Source organism: Scleropages formosus, chromosome 8 (genome assembly GCF_900964775.1).
Source record: "Scleropages formosus chromosome 8, fSclFor1.1, whole genome shotgun sequence".
In the NCBI taxonomy this organism is placed as follows: domain Eukaryota; kingdom Metazoa; phylum Chordata; class Actinopteri; order Osteoglossiformes; family Osteoglossidae; genus Scleropages; species Scleropages formosus.
This window is the reverse complement of record NC_041813.1, coordinates 15,339,494-15,361,069: the sequence shown is the minus strand read 5'-3', so window position 1 is coordinate 15,361,069 and position 21,576 is coordinate 15,339,494. Positions and strand designations below refer to the sequence as shown.

Sequence of the window (21,576 nt, the reverse complement as noted above, 5' to 3'; positions counted from 1 at the left end):
AAGCATTTTACTGAAACACTGGGAACACGCGTTCATATTTCTAGTGAAATTTTCCTTTCATTGTCTTGAGCTTCAGTAAACACAATACATTAAGTTCTGCTAAACTTCTATTTTAGACCTTTTTTCCTTTGTGTGTCTGAAAAATTTGCAGTGTCATGCTAAATGTTGACTAATGAGGAAGGATTCCATGCATTATTAATAACTACTAATCTAGTGCAGGGTCATGATGGTCCAGAGCCTATCCCAGAAGCATAAAGTGTGGGGTAGGGTATGTACACCCTAGACAGGAAGCCAGTCCTTCACAGTGCAATTGCACACACTCACACAGTATCACACACACACAATATCTGAACCGTTTGTCCCATTCGGGGTTGCGGGGAGCCGGAGCCTAACCCGGCAACACAGGGCGTAAGGCTGGAGGGGGAGGGGACACACACAGCACGGGACACCAGTCCATCGCAAGGCACCCCAAGCGGGACTCAAACCCTAGACCCATATTCTGAAAATGTGTTTGTGTGTGTGTGTGTGTGTGTGTGTGGATTGATTGATTGATTGATCGATCAATCAATGAATTAATGGAATGAATGAATGAGCATAAGTTCTTCTTCCACAATATATACTTTATTATCAGTCCAAAGAAAAATATTTGGAATCTGTTACATAAAGGGATGTGAAACATGTTACAATGTGGTCATAAATCAAGAATGTAATGTTTTTGAAGAACACAAAACTGATGTTTGCCGCAGGTTCAGTATCAGAGCTGATGCAATATCTGCTGGACCTTCGGCTCCAAAGGCCACTGTGATGTCAGGTTGAGACACACTTGCTATCCTGTGTCCTGAAGAGTTGGGACTATGAAATGAAATCACAGCTCCTTTTACACCAAGTTCCATGTCTGCGGGTCACTGAAACTGAATCCGCCTGAGCTCCTGCCCTGGATTTTGGCCTAACTGCCCGATCACCTGGCCAGCACCTGTGTCAACCCCGATGTTAAGCCACGCTGATCTGTCCTGCTCGTCCTTCTCTGTCCGCTGCTGGTCTCCCCCTTATTGGGGCTTTCCTCTCCTTCACTCTCCTCGCTGCTGAACGAAGAGCCACAGCCTGCTCCTGTCTGCTGGCCATTGATGTCAGCCTTGCAGGCCCCACTGTCTTCGTCGTCACTGGAGGCGCCCTCATCGCCGTCACCTTCGATACTATGTTCATTCCCATCTTCTTCATCTTCCTCCTGATATTCTAAACCACCTTCCTCATATTCTTTTGCTGCCTGGTCGGCCTGCCGATCGATAAAGAACAACGGCTCGGTAGTCTGAGGAGGCACCGTGTCCATCTCGTCACTATCCAGGTCCCCGCTACCCCTGAGACAAACAAGACACATAAAACACCGTCAGACTTGTTACACGTCTTTATGGGCTAAAGTATCACCTGTAATGTTTGTTCACTCTGACTTCCTCGTTCCTGAACAACGCAGCCACCATTACAGCAATAATTTGCAGTGAAGGAGAACAGGAGGGCCAGATAACATTGTTTTACTGAACTGACACTTCCATGGCCATAACCTCGCTGGCTGGCTGGTACCATGGATACCGTACTTTGTGTACAGTACGGGGAGTCTCACATTTCTAAAATGAATATGTGGGCAACAATTATCAATGAGGAGGCCATCTTAAAGGGGTAGCAAATATCCAGGATAACGATTAAACCTGGTCCCTTCTTTAATATAGAATTCATTTTTTTTTTAGGTTCAAATCCTTGCAGATAACAGAGCAGAAATCTTGTTAGACACGGTTAACTTGAGTTACTTTCAGTAGTGTACAGTGTTTTATCAGTTATACTGGGCAGCATGGAGCACAGCATTTCAGGAGAGGTTTGTAGCCACAAGGTTGTTGATTCAAGTCCTAGGTTGCTATAATACCTTTAAGGAAAAGAGGAAGCTTTGTCATCTCACCTCTGGCTGTAGTACCCTTGAGCGAGGTATTTACCCTAAAATTGCTCCAGTAAAAATTACCCAGCTGTATAAATGGGTAAATAATTGTAAAGTAGCATAACATTGTAAGTTGCTGTGCAAAAAAAGTGTCAGCTAAATTAATAAATGTAATGTAACGTCATCTGATTTGCTCCATTATCCAGTCGTGCTGGATGTATATGTATAATGAGGCTTCATATGAAAGCATTCCAAAGAAAATCAAATGATGATATTAAGGGTTATATTTGTGCACGCAAGTGTGTGTGTGGCGCATGACAGTACCATCATGTTGCTGCTGCTTACCTGCATTTTCCAGCCACCCGCATTTTCTGCCACAGGTAATCCAGGAACATGGATGCTTGCATTAAGCGGCCGATACGCTGCATGTGTCTCTCTGCAAAGAACCGCACAGAGCTGTCACCAACACGTGTATTGTGTGCATTAACATGTCATCCCAGATGGCAGGGTACTGTTATTTTACACCTATAGTTGCTTCATTATATAAGCTTCACAATCTGGGATGATATGTCCCTTTTGTATTTTGAACAATAAAACAGAATTAATGATATCCCTCTGCCACTCAGAACTGCTGCATCTCACAATATTCAAGAAAGGTCTCAAAACACATTTCAACATCTCTTTGGGACTCACTTCTCCCCTGAACTGTTGTGTGCTCCGTAAACATTTACTACATTAAAGCTTTTAAAAAACTGCAGCTACTTGTGTAATATATACCGGTCAATACGGTGGTATGTGACAAATTGACTGTACAGGCAGTGCCAAATTACGAGCGAGTTCCATGTCCTCAGTTTGTCTATCAGTATTTATAATAGAGAGAGCTATAGAAAGAAATAATAACAAATGTTAATACTGTGAGGGGGGCGCGGTGGTGTAGCGGGTTGGACAGAGTCCTGCTCTCCAGTGGGTCTAGGGTTCGAGTGCCGCTTGGGGTGCCTTGCGCCCTGTGTTGCCGGGTTAGGCTCTGGCTCCACGTGACCCCCGTATGGGACAAGCGGTTCAGACGGTGTGTGTGTGTTACTGCTGTGATGATGAACAGAGGACATGGAGGAGGCTGGACCCAAGTGCAGGATCGTTTAATCAGATCAAAGGACCAGACATGTTCTTGTGGTCGGGGAGGGGCAAATGGTCGGTCGATCAGCAAACTGAACCGAGACAAGGATCTGAAATCATGGTCGAGGGACAAGGTGGGCAGTCATTATCAAAGAAATGTGGAACGGGACTGGGGAACGATTAGGGACAAGACTTGGAAGAGCAGAGCGGTGGAGGTTTGAGAATGAGAGAGAGTGCGTGCTTTAACGTTCATCTTTTGCTTTAGTATTTACTTTTTAGTTTCAGTTGTGATCATTTCCTTTATCTTGGATGCATCACCATCACTTGAATCACATTTACACTTTGGGGCCATGGATAGGAGGGAAAAAAAATGAAAACCAAATACAGTAATACGAGAGACTTAACAGAAAAAGAAGGAAGGCTTTTTCCTACCTCGGGCTCATGTGCCCCGCCCACGAGCCGACAAACCGCTGTAGACATACAATATTTTAATGCGCATTGCAAAGTGGCGCCTGTTTATTATTATGAACCATTGTATATACACTAACTCTAATTTTTAATATAACAGGCTTAATTATTAAGTTTTCATTTGATTGTTACTTAAGAGTGACAAAAGAATCAACTTCCGGTCAGTAAGGGGGTGGTTTGTAAGTATGGGTTGTACGTACTGTAAGCCAGACGTTCGTAACTCAGGGACTGCCTGTACTTTGGAATCAAAACTATTGTTTTCTGAGATGTACGTCACTTTGGAGAAAAGCATCTGCTAAATGAACAAATGTAAATTCTAAATTTAATTGCTCCTGCCTACAGATTAATGCCTGTTGTTTAGTATGCATGGTCATCTAATTTACCACATCTACATTAAGTGTTGCCAGGGATAAGCATTTGTCACAAGTAAATGGAAAATAATATGACTCAGGGCCCTTTCTGTTTCCCTTTATTGTGTCCAAGGAGTGTTATCAACAACTCTGTCAATATGGGTTGGCATGTGCTTGACCCCATGACCTCGGTGACCGCTGTGACCCTCCTGACCTCTCACCTGTGTAGGGGAGGAGCCCCTCCAATATGCCACGGACCCCCTGGTACTGTAGCAGCAACTCGGGGCTTTCATGCTGCAGCAGCACCTGGATGACAACCTGCGCATCCAGACAGCTACGGGCGTTGGTGTTCCACACCGCACAATACCTCAGCACCGACTCTGGCACAGGGAAAAAGTAGGAGAGGGCGGCGGGGTTACAATTTCTTTCACAGCTCTTGGTACCGAACACACCTGTCAACTTTCCTTTTTTGGGTACGTAAGCGACTTCCAGAGAAGACAATTACAGAAACTTGATCACATGCTCTCAACAAGTACCAGGAACTGGGATCACAGGGAAAACACGATTTCTCACAAGGCTCAGCTGCCAACCAGGTACATTTAGCATCTCATCTAGGGACAGCTGGTAGTGTAGTGGTTAGAGCTGCTACCTTTGGACCCAAAGGTTTTATGTTCAAATCCTACCTCTAGCTGTAGTACACTTGAGCAAGGTACTGACCCTGAATTACTCCAGTAAAATTACCCAGCTGTATAAATGGTTAAATTGTAGGTATCTTAACTATGTAAGTTGTTTGGAGAAACGTGTCAAGTAAATGTCTCCTTTTACAGCAGTTAAATTACTGCCGCTTTGGAGCGAAAAAAACTACACAGTTGCGCTGCAAACATTCAAGTTACAGATTTCCATTTTCCAGATAACTAAGCTTTCATTGACTGCAACTGTGCGTTACTGATTAGAGATAAAAGTAACTTTGGATTTATGAACAAACAGCTATGAACAAACTCCCAGCCCCAACTGTGTTGGCATGTTGAGGAACCAGTGTATAACCCAGGGAACTATTTCAACGTAACAGTTAATGTTTAGCAGTTTTTCGTGAGTCTGCCATATCACTCCCTTTTGAGCGCTTTTATCTGGTGCAATGAGATAACTCATTGTGCAGATTGCCAGAATATCACGTAGGCAGAACCACAGAAACATAACTTCAGGGAGAGAGTGCCCTAGAAACCAACTATTCGTCTTTATTGCTGCTCCCGTCACAGTGTACATGTTGTAGAAAGCTATGGGATCAGAACAAGAACTTGTGATGCTGATAAGCTCAACTGCAGCTTAGTCCACCCATCCACACCATCTACTGTAGACTGTACAGGGGGCATAATGGTTAGAGCCATCACACCTTGCAGTGGAAGGACCTAGGTGAAAACCACTCCTGTTGTAGTGCCCTTGATCATGGTACTTTGAATCAATACAGTAAACAGTACTCAGCTGTATAAAATGGGAAATCAGTGTAATAGTAATAATACTCTTTATATGATGTATCAACAGTCATTTTATGAATACTGCACTCATACAGTACTGGGGACCCCTAGACCTCACCTTTCTGGTCCTGCCGCAGCCTGGTGATGGTCTCCTCCACCTTACGGTGTCCGCTCTCGCCCTGTCGGATCTCTGTAGGCCCAGATTATTGCGGTCATCACAACAGGTCAAAATGTTTTCACGTTTTTTACAGTTTAACTTCTCCTTGGTTCATAATGAGAAAAATAAAAGAATCATCACATACCCACAAAACAGAACTATAACAATAAACTCCCAGGCTAACTTCAAACACTGGCAGGTTGCACAATTCCAGCAAGAATATGCTTTTCCAGCTAAACATGACCGACCATTAATATCTCATTAACAACTGGTTTCTTTCTGGATACACCTTCACCAATTAGAGACACATGATAAAAGGGTTTCTGTGGGTGTGGAGAAGGAACAGATTAGAGCCCTTCATCTTGGGACATCCGCAGCCTGACAAACAGGAATGTGTCGCGTGCAGAACACAAGTGGTGACTGTGTGGTGCAGGATGCTACACCTTTGATGACGCGCAGCACGGTGTGGGGCTGGTCCAGGGAGATAGCTAGGCCCAAGGCTTTCAGGTATCTTCCCTCCAGGAGTAAGTTTGAGAGCTCCTGCAGTCTGGAGAAAAAGACAGGGGGCATGAGAGACCACCAAAGAAGTATTTCCTTGGGAGGGATTGCATGGCAATGTACTGTGGATTCAGACACATGGTTACCATTGGCCTTGAGAAAACACCTCCACTCACTTCAATATCTGGTCTTCCCGTTTGACCTGTTCCTCCAGCAGCTCCTTTTCTGTGACGTCCTGGACAAGGAAAATTGTGCATGGAAAAACTGGTTCAGTTTATGAAAAAAATGTTGCGTACTGTATGTTTCCGCCAGATTCAATCACGGTTCATGAATCACGATCTTGTGTCACACATGAACCTCCAGCGTGCTGATAATCAGGGATAAAGTTAGGAGCGCTTGCAGTTTGCGACCTGCCTTTGTTGTTTCACCATGCTTCCACTACAAAAAGCCCTGGAGGAAGTGTAGCCGCTCCCATTGTGATATGTGGGACCTTGGTCAACATAGTTCAGTCTACACCACCATCAAACCCCAAAGTACACTGATCCAGATCACTCAATGGGAAAACCCAAAAAAGAGAAACCTGCATCTAAACACAATCTCTGACTGTCAATCTGATCTTAACTTTAAGTGACCTCAAAAAAAAAAAAAAAAAAAAAAATCACAGTTCTTTCAGAACAGTAGGTGGCATAGTGGTTAGAACTGCCACCTTAGACTCAAAAAGAACCTGGGCTTAAATCCCCACTCCTGGTGCAGTATCCATAAACAAAGTACTTACCCTTAATTGACAAAGTGAAAATGATCAAGCCCCATGTTTAGGTAACTCACCGTAAGTAGCTTAGTTTATAAGCCAAACACAGTAAGTCACTTCAGAGGAGAGCATCAAAACAGTAATAATAATTATTATTATTATTATTATTATTATTATTATTATTATTATTATAAGAAGAAGAAAGTTTCTGAAAAAAATAAACATATAAAAGAGTGAACACCCACCTCCCACAAGATAATACTGGAGTCTACAGAACCTGTCACCACCATGTTGTCCTTTGAGCTTGTGTGAAGACCCCAGACTTTGTCCTGATGGGCATCGAGGGTCTTGACACACTCATTTGTCTTGATGGTCCACAATTTGAGGAGCCCATCGGAGCCACTGGGGACAAACAGAATTATAACCTTTAAAGTATTTTGTTTAAACAGTACTTTAAAGTATTTACTGTTTCATGTGAAGATTCAAATAATTAATCTGCATTTTTTAAGATGAAAAAAACCCATACATATTAGATAATATCTAATCTAATATAATAAGTTAAGTGCAACAAATTATATTTATAAACATATGTATGTTTATAAATATAATTTGTTGCATTTCAATTATTTGGCAAAATCAGATGGAAGGGTAATTTGGGGAGATGATTTTTACATAACAACAAAAAACCAAGGCAAGAACTAATGCGTAAAACTGCCTCGAAAAGGAAAAAACGAGAATAGAAGCATTGTAGCTTGAATATCTTATACATATGAATATCTAGACAGAGACAAAATAATGAAGTTAGGACAATAGAAGACAGGTGAGAATAAACCTTTACCTGGTGAGCAGCTGCATCCCGCGGCTCAAGAAGATGACCTTTAGCACCGAGGCGTCGTGACCTTCAAATGTCTGCAAGGGAGCACAGGCATTCACAGGGTAACCTGAGTGCAGGTACTGGTGAGCAACTGCACAAACTCCAGAAGCTGGTGCGTGAACCATGGGGCGGCAGCGGAGGCCTCTACCTTAAGGCAGCTGAAGTCCTGGAGGCTCCAGAGCTTTACAGTGCCGTCAGCGGAGGAGCTGGCCAAAACCTGGTCCAATGGTGAGAACTGGACACACCAAATGCCGCGGCGGTGCCCACGAAACACACCCAGCAGGGAGAGGTTTGTCAGCGACCACAGTTTGGCCGTACGGTCCTGGGAACCTGATGCCACCAACTTATCGTTGGGGGAGATTGCCAGGCTGTTCACGTCCTGGTGGGGGGCAAAGAGAGTCTCGTAATGGATCAGTACCAGTACAGAACTAGGTCGTAGCAACACAGAGACAGAAACGGTATGGAGAGAATTGGAACATACTAAAATAAAGAAAAACTGGGGGAAAAAGGTTACAATATGTCGTAGGGTTTAGGCGAGACAATCTAACAAGTTCCAGAAGGGTGCTCAGACAAATCAGAACGAACTTCAATTATCGCGCAAACCGGATGTTAATTTTTCAAGCAGAAGAAGGTTAATTAAACATTTTGCCCTCACGTATTTATAGAGGGAACTTCAGGTGAGGACCATAACACATTTCCCCACAAAACACGTAAGAATCTGGTTATGGCCTACAAAGCTTAAAGCCTTTGAGCTTAAAGCCTGCTTTTCATGGGAAAATTACAATAAGCAGCAAACAAGCTCACATCTGAGATTTTTCCACAGGAAATGAGCCATGTGAGCAGAGCTGACCAACTTGCATCCCAAAGTCTTGCATTTGGTTCCCTGTGTAGACAAACTGGGCTTTGATCCTATTGGGGGAGTGAGTGGGAGCCCACGCTATGTGCAGGTTGGGGCGGTACCTTGTCATGTCCCTTTTCCGTGACCCGTGCAACGATCTGCTCCGCTATACCGGTCTGACCCCCTGCGCCAAAGCTCTCCGGGAGCTCCCACACCTTGATGGTGCAGTCTTGGCTGCCAGAAACCAGGAAGTTCTCCTTCAACCTGGAAGGCACCATAAACACATCATAAACACAAAGGAAACTGCATTTGTGTCCAAAACCTCTGACCATGTCTAGTGACTGCCAGTCCACTCTATAGATGCTATATCAGCTCCATGTGACATCATTTCCACCCCATTTTACCGCAGTCTTGAGGTGGAAACTGTGCATCAACTGCCGCACTTGCATGCAACACTCCAAGCTGTTCATGTCAGGAGTGAGTGCATGGTCTCCTGTTCCCGGAAGGGTTTGGGTTCTCCTCACCTGGAGCAGGCGATGCTGCCGATGGCACTGACATGGCCTGAGCCCTGGGCCACACAGGCCACCAATCCTGACTCGAGGTGCATGCGCCACACTCGCACCGTCCTGTCCTGGGGTGGGAAAAAAAAATGTGCATCAAACGGCAGTGGACACAGTGTGGTTAGAGCTGCCATTCTTCAGGCAAAGGGATCAAATCTCACTGAATTACTACAGTAAAAATTACCCTGCTGTACAAATGAACAAAAGTCTAAGTAGCTCAGTGCACAATCCTCACATTGTAAGGTACCTCGGAGAAAATAATCACATAAATTAACAGAAATAAGGTAGCTATCAGTAGCTGAAGAAATAATAACAATAATCATCATAATAAACAATCTCCTGTGGAATCTCATCAGACAGATGCTGCTAACATCTGTCTGACTTTACATTCATCACAACAAAATTTACAACTATTTCAAACATCCATTTTTCTGTTCATTGAAGCATAAATAAATTTATTTACTTAATCCTGGTCTAAACGGTTAACTGCTTAGCCCTTGACTCTAGCCAGTTGAGGATCTGGGAAATATTGCATATGGGCTGCTCAACCACGGGAAGCAAAGAATAACTTATCCTCCTGCTTGCACAGCGTCACTTTGGAAGCTGTTATTTAGCCACAATTACACTTTAATGATGAACACAAGAAACAGTAGAACTATCTTTACTGTGGAACATAAGCAACAATATCGAGAATGGCTGAAACTGTGCTGTACCTTTGCACAGCTTACAAACATGCGACCCTTCCGGAACACATCCACAGCCAACACGGTGTCTAAGACAGGAGAAAAAAAAAAAAAAAAACAACAACATGCATTAATTATTCATACTAACTGTAAAAGACCTGCTGGCATAATCTTAAAATGCAGTGCATTTGTTCAATTATATTAAGTCAAATTTTCATCGTTTCCTCAAGTGATAACTGCATCCAATGGTACCATGAACACTGTAGTAAAATTTCAGAATTTAAAATGATATTTTTTACCATCTGAGATAGAGTTTCTAGTTGACAGCAGTCAGTACAAGGCTGTTAACTGGCTGTCCTCTACTGCCCCTAGTTGAGGTTCAACTGCACATCTATTACTGTTACTGCTGCCCCCTAGTTGTCGCTGCTCACCTGTATGCCCATAGAGGATCTGGCAGTTGCAGGTGGAGAGCTCAAACACCTTCAGCTGTGGGCTGTTGGTCGCCACCACGATGTGGCTGTCCTTCCTGCCCAGGAACTTCACGTCCAAGACCTCGTCGTTGTACCCAACGAACTGGGGTGCAGGACACGGAGACATTAAGGAAAAAAGAACAGGGGAGACTGCAAGGGGGGTAATCCCAGAATTGTGATGTTATGCCCGACCTGGACTCACCTGCTGCTGCACAGACAGCGAGGACAGCTCATACAGCAGGATGTTGTGCTCGGCTGTAACGACGGCCAGGCGGGCAGAGGTAGCCAGGAGCAGGGCGTGAGTCAAGCTCAACTGCTCTACCTCTTCCTCAGCCCTGCCGTCATTTTCTGGTGTTGGGGTGTCTGACAGCGCTTGTGTGAAGATGCAGCGAGAGGTGCTGGCCTCCCACACTCTCAGCACACCTGGAACACAGCAGAACCATGGCTTACTCAGGAACATGACACATTTGGACCATCCTAATGCTTACACGATTAGACAGAAAGTGTGGGCAAGGCTCCCTTTCTCACCTTTGCTGCCCGCCGTGATGAAATGCAGCCCTTTGGATTTAACCCCGATCTGCGGGAAATCTTCCCCTTCTGGGACCAGCACCACAGCCTCGACAGCCTATGAAACACCCGTTGGTTAGCACAAGGATGGAGTCCACTATGGGTGTGGTAGTGGGGCAGAACATCACCTCGTATACGGGCACTGTCCGAACTGCTTTGCTGCTTTTCAGGTCCCACACCGTGCAGATCTTGTCCCGGCCAGAGCTGTAGGTTCACACCATAAAAAGAGGATCAGCGGGGTCTGAATCTTATTTGCGGCATGTGAACCCCACACCATGCTGATTGCAAACATTGGGTTCCTACCCTCGGTTCTGGCAGCAGAGTGGCCGAGACGAGCTAGTATACTGACCTTACCAGGGTGTCACCGTTGCAGGAGAACGCCAAGGAGGTAACAGCACTGAAGTGGCTCTGCAGTACACAGGTGCACTGACTTCTGCGCAGGTCCCACACGCGGATGCCGTAGTCAGCCGAGCTGGAGAAGAGCTGCAGCCGCTCGGCATCTGGGTGGAACTCCACAAGGCTGGGGGTAAATGAGCAAGCATGTCAGCTGTCTTTTACTTCATGTTACCACAGTTTTGTGAGAAGTGGTGTTGGAGTGGTGTGGAATACTCACTGAACAACCCCTGAGGAGCCCTTAAGGTTGTGAGTGCAGTACTGCTTCAGAACATCCCAGATCTTTATGGTGCTGTCACAGCCTCCTGAAAATACACACCAGCACACAGACAAAATTTTTTCTATAGGTTCATTTTAAAATGATTAAACAAAATATATAAAATATATATTTTACATATTTAAATATATAAAAAAAATATACAAAATTCAATCTTTTATCTGATGCTTTTCCACAGCAAATTACAATGTCAGGTTTGTTCACTGAGCTATTTACAGTGACTTTTCAATTTATTCAGTGGGGTAAATTTCACTGTATCAATCAGGATAAGTATCTGGATCAAGGGTACTGCAGTAGAAGATGTACCCAGGCTTTCTGACTCTGAGGTTATGCTTACAATCACTGCATTACCTGCTGCCCCTATATAAACAACATGTATCTACATACAACACACATCTGTTCATGATGGTTGTTATATTCAGTGCTGTGCGCTGCAGTATTTTCCTTCTGCAGGCAGGTGTACCTGTTGCCAAAAGTGTGGAAGTGGGGTCAAAGCTCATGCTGGCCACTGGTGTGTTGTGAATGGCCCTCCAGCTGCGCAGGCAAGTGCTCTGCTTCCAGTCCCACTGCTTCAATAACAATGCCCGGCTTGCTGTCACCAGAGTCTAGAGTGCAAAAGGAGGCGCTGGACTCAATCAAGCTCTTAAAATCTGTGGCATTTACCTCTAAAGCACATCAAGCACTAGTTCTTAAAGACACCTGTACTGCTGAGTACCACATGGGCAATATTGTTATGATTCATTTATCGAGCTGAATATTTTATTACACGACTGACAACATTCAAGTGTCATACCCTTGCTCTTAACCACTATGCCACCTGCTGCCATACTTATCCAATGACAAGTGTCTAAACCTGTCTATTTTGCTGAGCACAAGATCTGAAGACCGAACAAAAATTTATGTTATTACCACAATTATATAACTGTATGGCACTGATATTGTACCTCATCATCAGGACTGAGGGAAAAACACGTAATGTCTTCTTGATCTTCCTGCAAGCACACAAGTAGGGCGTATGAATGAAACAATCTGGGTTACTGCACGAAAAAATTAATCACTGGTGGCATTCTAAGTTTACAGTCACTCATACCTGCTCAATGCTGCTAAATATCTTCCCTGTTCCCACCTCCAGGACGTTCACTCGGGTGCCACAAGTGCAGAACATGTACCTCTCATCTTTACTAATCTGAAGAAGAAACACAGAATTTATTATCATCATCATAAACTTTAAAGGAGGATTCTACTGCATCGACGAAGGCATCTTAACAATTTTACTTAGTAACAAATAAACATCTGGCAATATTAAAGTTCAGTGCACGCACGTTACCTGCACTTTTCCTCCTTTGTAGAACGGCTCGATCTTGCTGGAAACAGCATAGCTATTGAACACAAATACCATTTTAGTTCGAACGCAGACATCATTTTGCCAGCAGAGTTGGTCAACGACGGTTAATTTATGTAACACTTACTTGGTTTTGAACTGAAGGGCGCTGCTCGCCATGGCAGATATAAAATGACTCCTCTGCAATCGATCGAGATGTGAAGTCGATCAACCAAGGCCTGATTTGTGCTACTTCAGAATGATCATTAAAAGCCGTCAACAATCCAGACACGTGTATCCACCATACTGCTACCGCGCCGCCGTCGCACACATTTTGCGTCACGAGGGTGACGGCGCTGTACACACGACGGCCTGCACTCATTGGCCCAGCTGGGCATCGTTACAAACCCTATTTAAATATGAGAAATATTCCCTGCGGGACTGCGGGTAGCGGTGTGACCTGTACCCGCATAGGTTGATAGCTAGATGTATAATAACGAATAAATGTGTAAATATAGACACACATATATATAAATATGTATTATATGTGTGCGTGCACATATAAATATTATATATACAGCTGAGTTCTCTGTGTCTCTTGAATCTGATTAAGTTTAAGCTATATTTTGCATTAACGGATGTAACTGAGTCTGTGGAAACATTCCACATGGTGCCATATCTATCCTACCTGGTTGCCCATGTCAAAAGTTTCCTATGGATAATTAACACAGTAATTTCATCATCCCACATTCATAGTGTCTGTCAATACACACACACACACACACACACACACATTTTCAGAACCGCTTGTCCCATACAGGGTCACGGGGAACCGGAGCCTACCCGGTAACACAGGGCGTAAGGCCGGAGGAGGGAGGGGACACACCCAGGACGGGACCCCAGTCCGTCGCAAGACACCCCAAGCGGGACTCGAACCCCAGACCCACCGGAGAGCAGGACTGCAGCCCAACCCACTGCGCCACCACGCCCCCTTGTCTGTCAATATACAAGAGAAATTTGTCCTAGGATTTGTACTTGTGGGGGGGTGCGGTGGCGCAGTGGGTTGGACCACAGTCCTGCTCTCCGGTGGGTCTGGGGTTCGAGTCCCGCTTGGGGTGCCTTGCGACGGACTGGCGTCCCGTCCTGGGTGTGTCCCCTCCCCCTCCGGCCTTACGCCCTGTGTTGCTGGGTTGGCTCCGGTTCCCCGCAACCCCGTATGGGACAAGCGGTTCTGAAAGTGTGTGTGTGTGTGTGATTTGTACTTGTTTATCCATCCATCCATCCATCTTCCTCCGCTTTTATCCGGGGCCGGGTCGCGGGGGCAGCAGTCCGAGCAGAGTCCTCCAGACTTCCCTCTCCCCGCACACCTCCTCCAGTTCCTCTGGGGGAACCCCAAGGCGTTCCCAGGCCAGCCGGGAGACATAGTCTCTCCAACGTGTCCTGGGTCTGCCCCGAGGCCTCCTCCCAGTGGGACAAGCCCGGAACACCTCCCCAGGGAGGCGTCCAGGAGGCATCCGGAACAGATGCCCGAGCCACCTCAACTGGCTCCTCTCGATGCGGAGGAGCAGCGGCTCTACTCCGAGCTCCTCCCGGGTGACTGAGCTCCTCACCCTAACCCTAAGGGTGCGCCCAGCCACTCTGCGGAGGAAACTCATTTCTGCCGCTTGTATCCGCGATCTCATTCTTTCGGTCATGATCCAGAGTTCATGACCATAGGTGAGGGTAGGAACGTAGATCGACCGGTAAATTGAGAGCTTCGCCTTACGACTCAGCTCCCTCTTCACCACAACAGACCGGTACAATGACCGCATTACTGCGGACGCCGCACCGATCCGTCCGTCAACCTGCCGCTCCATTTTTCCCTCACTCGTGAACAAGACCCCGAGATACTTAAACTCCTCCACTTGAGGGAGCAACTCCCCCCTAACCCGGAGGGAGCAATCCACCTTTTTCCGACTGAGAACCATGGCCTCGGATTTGGAGGTGCTGATTCTCATCCCCGCCGCTTCGCACTCGGCTGCAAATCTCCCCAGTGCACGCTGCAAGTCTTGACTTGATGAAGCCAACAGGACCACATCGTCCGCAAAAAGCAGAGACGAGATCTCGCGGCCACCAAAGCAGACACCCTCCGTTCCCTGACTGCACCTAGAAATTCTGTCCATAAAGATAATGAACAGAATCGGTGACAAAGGGCAGCCCTGGCGGAGTCCAACATGCACCGGGAAAAGGTCTGACTTACTGCCGGCAATGCGAACCAAGCTCCTGCTCCGGTCATACAGGGAACGAACAGCCCGTAGCAACGAGCCCCGAACCCCATAATCCCGAAGTACCCCCCACAGGATGCCACGAGGGACACGGTCGAATGCCTTCTCCAGGTCCACAAAACACATATGGACTGGTTGGGCAAACTCCCACGAACCCTCCAGCACCCTAGTGAGGGTATAGAGCTGGTCCAGTGTTCCACGGCCAGGGCGAAAACCGCATTGCTCCTCCTGGATCCGAGGTTCGACTATAGGTCGGATTCTCCTTTCCAGTACCCTGGCATAGACTTTCCCAGGGAGGCTAAGGAGTGTGATCCCCCTGTAGTTGGAACACAATCTCCGGTCCCCCTTCTTAAAAAGAGGGACCACCACCCCGGTCTGCCAGTCCAGAGGCACCGTTCCCGAACTCCACGCGATGCTGCAGAGGCGTGTCAGCCAAGACAGCCCCACAACATCCAGAGACTTGAGAAACTCGGGGTGGATCTCATCCACCCCCGGAGCCTTGCCACCGAGGAGTTTTTTGACTACCTCAGCAACTTCAGCCAGGGTAATGGACGAGTCCCCCTCCGAGTCCCCAGCCTCAGCTTCCTCTACGGAAGGCGTGTCGGAGGGATTGAGGAGATCCTCAAAGTACTCCTTCCACCGCCCGAGAACATCCTCAGCTGAGGTCAGCAGCGCACCACTTCCACTGTAAACAGTGTTTGTGGAACACCGCTTCCCCCCTCTGAGTCGCCGGACGGTTTGCCAGAATCTCTTTGAGGCCGACCGAAAGTCTTCCTCCATGGCCTCACCGAACTCCTCCCAAGCCCGAGTTTTTGCCGCGGCGACTGCCAGAGCCGCGCTCCGTTTGGCCCGTCGGTACCTGTCAGCTGCTTCAGGAGTCCCATGAGCCAGCCAGGCCCGATAGAACTCCTTCTTCAGCTTGACGGCATCCCTTACTTCCGGTGTCCACCACCGTGTTCGGGGATTGCCGCCGCGACAGGCACCGGAGACCTTATGGCCGCAGCTCCGAACCGCCGCACCGACAATGGAGGAGCGGAACATAGTCCATTCGGACTCAATGTCCCCCACCTCCCTCGGGACCTGGTTGAAGCTCTGTCGGAGGTGGGAGTTGAAGACCTCTCTGACAGGGGCCTCCGCCAAACGTTCCCAACAGACCCTCACTATGCGTTTGGGCCTTCCAGGTCTGTCCAGCTTTTTCCCCTGCCATCGAATCCAACTCACCACCAGGTGGTGATCAGTTGACAGCTCAGCCCCTCTCTTCACCCGAGTGTCCAAGACATATGGCCGAAGGTCAGAAGAAACGACTACAAAGTCGATCATCGACCTCCGACCTAGGGTGTCCTGGTGCCAAGTGCACTGGTGGACACCCTTATGCATGAACATGGTGTTCGTTATGGATAAACCGCGACTAGCACAGAAATCCAATAACAACTCACCACTCGGGTTCAGATCAGGGAGGCCGTTCCTCCCAATCACGCCCCTCCAGGTATCACTGTCGCTGCCCACGTGGGCGTTAAAGTCCCCCAGTAGAACGACAGAGTCCCCAGTGGGAGCGCTTTCCAGCACGCCCCCCAGGGACTCTAAAAAGGCCGGGTACTCTACACTGCCGCTAGGCGCATAAGCACAAACGACAGTGAGAGACCGTTCCCTGACCCGAAGGCGTAGGGAGATGACCCTCTCATTCACCGGGGTAGACTCCAACACATGGCGGCTGAACTGGGGGGCTATTAATAAGCCCACACCAGCCCGCCGCCTCTCACCTTGGGCAACGCCAGAATAGTGGAGAGTCCACCCTCGATCGAGTAGAGTGGTTCCAGAACCCAAGCTGTGAGTGGAAGTGAGCCCGACTATATCTAGACGGTATCTCTCAACTTCCCGCACCAGCTCAGGCTCCTTCCCCGCCAGTGAGGTGACATTCCAAGTCCCAAAAACCAGAGTTGGTGTCACATCCCACGGGGTCACTGCCCCTCCTGGTCAGAGGCGGCGCCACTCAGTGCCGCTAGCTAACGCTTACCTATCACCTCACAGTCTCGTAGGACATGGAGGTATAAAAGGAGCCAGCGGAGCAGAACTAGTCGCGGATTCTTAATCAGCAGTTCTCTTGTGCTTCTTTGGCGATTGGTAGTCTCTTGTTCCCTCAGTCTGTTTCCTAGGTGTGCATGTTCCAGTCCCGAGTGCCCGTCCCGTCGCTTCCTGCCTCTTGTTCTTCAGTCCTGGTCCATCGTTCCTGTCCGGTATTTCGTCACGTCTCAGGGTTGCGGTCAGACTCACAGATTAGCATTTCACTGTTCACCGTAGTTCCAACACCGTGTGTGTTTCCTGGTCTCGTGTTCCTTGTTTCACTTCCACTGAGTGTCTTACAATACTCACCGTACACGTCTAACCTCACACTGCACGTGAAGTCATTATATATTTCGTCTGTGTTTGGACGTAATAGCAACGCGCGTCCGTGTCGGACTCCCGTCCGGACGCTACAGTTGGCGCCCGAGGTTTGGGTCGGCCGGGCACTCGGCCCCGACCACCGCCCAAATCACAATGCACCGGCCCCTTACGGTTTCTCCGGCAGGTGGTGAGCCCACCGAAGAGCGGCTCCACGTTATGGCTTCGGGCTGAGCCCGGCCAGGCCCCGTGGGCATAGACCTGGCCACCAGGCGCTCGCATGCGAGCCCCCCCCCCAGGCCTGGCTCCAGGGTGGGGCCCCGGTGACCCCATACCGGGCGGGGTAAACGGACGCCTTGCTTTTTCCTTCATAAGGGGTTTTTGAACCGCGCTTTGTCTCGTCTGTCATCCAGGACCTGTCTGCCATGGGAGACCCTACCAGGGGCATGTAGCCCCAGACAACATAGCTCCTGGACTCATTCAGGCACTCAAACCCCTCCACCACGATAAGGTGGCGGTTCACGGAGGAGTACTTGTACTTGTTTAATTTACATAAAATACTACAAACATTCTGTTATTATAGCCATATGTACCAGATGGTATCTGGCTGCCAAAGAGACTTAAAAGTTTGCTGTTCAATGAATAAAATTTGTCATTTTGTCATATGTAACTTTTTGATCAATAAATTCTGAATTCAGCTGAATTAAATGGAGGATATTTCCAAAACGGACAGTACTGTATCTAGTATAAAAATGTTTACTTTATTACGATAGTAATAATATCATTTATTGCTGAAGTGCCTACTGATGAACTATAAGCAATGGAATTTTGTGGTTGAATCTGTCAAATTTGTTGAGAAATTAAAAACAAACATGTTATAAACAAGCAATTCATTCAATGTCTAGATGTCATTACAAGCCACTTTTCAACAAGCTACTAACAGTGCGTGAAATGAAGAATTTACACGATACAAGTTTGTGAGGATTTGTAAAAACACGTTTTTATACAACTCTTATTATATTATTTTTTGTCAGGGTTTAAGATGATACTTAGAAAATTAATTCAAATGACTCAACAGTCTTGGCTTTCTCTTTATTGTAGCGTCCGGATGGGAGTCCAACACGGACGCGCGTTGCTATTACGTCCCAACACGGACGAAACGTAAAATGACCTCACGTGCAGGGTGATGTTAAAAGTGCACTGTGCGTACTGTAAGACACTCGGTGGAAGTGAAACAGATAACACGAGACCAGGAAACACACACGGTGTTTGAACTACGGTGAACAGTGAAACGCTACTCTGTGAGTATGACCGCAACCCCGAGACGTGACGAAATACCGGACTGGAACTTTGGAACAGGACTGGAGAACAAGAGGCAGGAACTGACAGGACGGGTACTCGGGACTGGAACATGAACACCTAGGAAACAGACTGAGGGAACAAGGGACTACTAATCGCCAAGAGAGCACAATAGAACCGCTGATTAAGAATCCACAAGTGGTTCTGCTCTGATGGCTCCTTTTATACCTCCGTGTCCTATGAGACTGTGAGGTGATACATGAGTGTTACCTAGCGGCACTGAGTGGCGCCGCCTCTGACCAGGAGGGGCAGTGACCCTGTGGGACGTGACAGTACCCCACCTCCAGGGGCGGCTCCAGCCGCAGGACACCGGCGGGTAGCCGGCCGTCCCCGCCGTCGCAGAGCGGGCGGATCTGGATGAGACCTATGGAAGTCCTCTATAAGAGCCGGGTCCAATATGTCCCGTGCTGGTACCCAAGACTGCTCCTCCGGCCCATAGCCCTCCCAGTCAACCAGATAGTACAGCATACCCTGTCTCCGTTTGGAGTCTAGGAGGGCCCTGATGGAGTAAGCAGGAGAACCGTCCACATCTAACGGTGGAGGTGGAGAGACTGCCGGGCTCTGCAGGTGGAAACACAGTGGGGCTTGAGGCGCGAAACATGAAACGTGGGACAGATACGATAATGAGAGGGCAACTGAAGGCGGTAAGAAACCGGGTTGATCCTCTTCAGGATCTTGAATGGGCCGATGAAACGGGGGGCGAGCTTCCTCGAGGGCAGATGCAGTTTGAGATCCTGGGTGGACAGCCACACTCTCTGCCCTGGTTGGTACAATACAGTCCTACGCCTCTTGTCAGCCTTCTCCTTTTGGCTGGACACCGCCTCCTGGAGTCGGACATGTGCGGATTCCCACACCGATTCGCTCTTCTTGTACCAGTCGTCCACCACTGGCAACCCACTGGTCTCCATCATCCACAGGAACAGCGGAGGCTGGTAACCGAGCACACACTGGAAAGGAGTTAAGTTTGTGGACGAATGGATCAGGAAGTTCTGGGCGTACTCTGCCCAGGGGAGGTATCTGCTCCAATCGGCTTGATTCTGAGCACAGTAACTCCGCAGGTAACGTCCAATCTCTTGGTTGAGGCGTTCCACTTGCCCATTAGACTGCGGATGATAACCGGAGGAGAGGCTGACTGAGACTCCTAAGCGGGCAAAGAAGGCCTTCCAGACCCTTGAGGTGAACTGGGGTCCCCTGTCAGAGACGATATCCTCTGGCAGGCCATACAGCCGGAAGACATGTTGGAACAACAGTTCCGCGGTCTCCAGGGCTGTGGGCAGACCTTTCAGAGGGATCAGTCGACAGGCTTTGGAAAAGCGATCTATGACGACCAGTATGGTGGTGTTTCCATCAGAACACGGTAGATCAGTAAGGAAGTCCACCGCTATATGGGACCATGGACGGTTTGGAATTGGGAGTGGTTCAAGAAACCTTGCTGGCAGCTGTCGTGGGACTTTGGCCTGGGCACATGTGGTGCAGGCAAGGACGAAGTCTCTTACATCCTGTTTCATGGATGGCCACCAGAAGCGTTCAGAGAGGAGCTTCAAGGTTCGGTTGACCCATGGGTGTCCTGTGCTGGGACCATCATGGGCCCAGTGTAGGAGCTTGGACTGGACAGTGGACGGGACGTATTCTTTGCCTTGGGGCTGCTCGTTGGGACCAGGTTCTTGAAGTTGGGCCACTTGGATATTGTCAAATAAAGCCCAACGGGTGGGAGCCACAAACGGTGCCGGGGACAAGATGGTGTCTGGTGGGGAGAGCTGAGGTGATACCTCGAACAAGCGGGACAGCACATCGGCCTTGCCGTTCTTGGAGCCAGGACGATAGGTCACTGTGAAACGGAACCTGGTGAAGAACATGGCCCACCGCGCCTGTCTAAAATTGAGCCTCTTTGCCTTCTGCAGATACTTCAGGTTCCGATGATCAGTCAACACTAGAAACAGGTTAGTAGCCCCCTCTAACCAATGTCTCCACTCTTCCAAGGCCATCTTTATGGCTAAGAGCTCCCTGTTTCCTACATCATAATTCTTTTCAGTAGGTGACATTTTGTGTGAAAAATACGCACATGGATAGAGCTTCAGGGGATTTCCCTGGCGCTGTGAGAGCACCGCCCCTACCCCTACCTCAGATGCATCAACTTCCACGATAAAGGGCAGTTTGGGGTCAGGGTGCTTCAGGATTGGGGCAAAGTAAAACGCTTTTTTAGGTCCTCAAAGGCCTGACTAGCCTCAGGGGTCCAGGTCAGGCGCCTAGGTGCTCCTTTTAACAGAGCAGTCAACGGGGCTGCAACTGAAGTTCCTTATGAAGCGCCTGTAGAAATTCGCAAAACCTAGGAACCGTTGCAGGTCCTTTACTGTCTTTGGCTGGGGCCATGACAGACCTGCCGAGACCTTCTTTGGATCCATCGTAACCCCATTTGGTGTTAGGATGTACCCCAGGAAATCCACAGATTGCACATGGAACTGGCACTTCTCCCCTTTCACGTACAGCTTATGCGTTGCTAGCTTTTGCAACACCTCCCTGACATGTACAATATGCTCCTCACGGGACCGAGAAAAGATCAGAATACCATCCAGATACACCAACATTGAGCGATTAATCAGCTCTCGGAGTATTTCATTGACAAAAGCCTGGAATACGGAAGGCGCATTAGCCAGGCCAAAAGGCATGACCAGATACTCATAATGGCCTAGGGCGGTGCCAAAGGTGGTCTTCCACTCATCCCCTTCCCTAATCCGAATCAGGTTATATGCGCTCCTAAGGTCAGTTTCGTAAAGATGTTAGCACCGGAAACCTGTTCGAGGGCCGACGTGATAAGAGGCAAGGAGTGCAGGTACTTCACAGTAATGGCATTTAGCCCCCGATAA

General features: G+C 48.0%; 1 protein-coding gene across 1 annotated transcript; it reads right to left on the bottom strand.

Moving 5' to 3' along the window:
• Positions 1-671: 671 nt before the first annotated feature.
• On the bottom strand, positions 672-13,029 carry tbl3 (transducin beta like 3). Its single transcript, XM_018754516.2, has 23 exons — positions 12,859-13,029; positions 12,717-12,768; positions 12,480-12,575; positions 12,334-12,381; positions 11,853-11,994; positions 11,333-11,417; positions 11,069-11,239; positions 10,848-10,923; positions 10,681-10,777; positions 10,355-10,575; positions 10,114-10,255; positions 9,713-9,771; positions 8,964-9,070; positions 8,562-8,703; positions 7,750-7,980; positions 7,566-7,636; positions 6,973-7,129; positions 6,156-6,214; positions 5,925-6,028; positions 5,443-5,514; positions 4,074-4,232; positions 2,267-2,357; positions 672-1,355 (listed from the first exon to the last, which is right to left on the bottom strand). The coding sequence occupies exons 1-23, from the start codon at positions 12,888-12,890 to the stop codon at positions 959-961; spliced, it is 2,811 nt and encodes a 936-aa protein (XP_018610032.2). The 5' UTR covers positions 12,891-13,029; the 3' UTR covers positions 672-958.
• Positions 13,030-21,576: the final 8,547 nt, after the last annotated feature.

What these genes read in the sequence shown, in the direction of transcription:
- tbl3 (XM_018754516.2), bottom strand. Translation starts at nt 12,890, where the DNA reads ATGGCGAGCAGCGCCCTTCAGTTCAAAACCAA. An exon ending in CGGGAAGACCAGATATTGAA is followed by an intron (nt 6,029 to 6,155) that starts GTGAGTGGAGGT and finishes CTTTTTCTCCAG; the next exon opens with ACTGCAGGAGCTCTCAAACT. An exon ending in GCTGCGGCAGGACCAGAAAG is followed by an intron (nt 4,233 to 5,442) that starts GTGAGGTCTAGG and finishes TCCCTGTGCCAG; the next exon opens with AGTCGGTGCTGAGGTATTGT.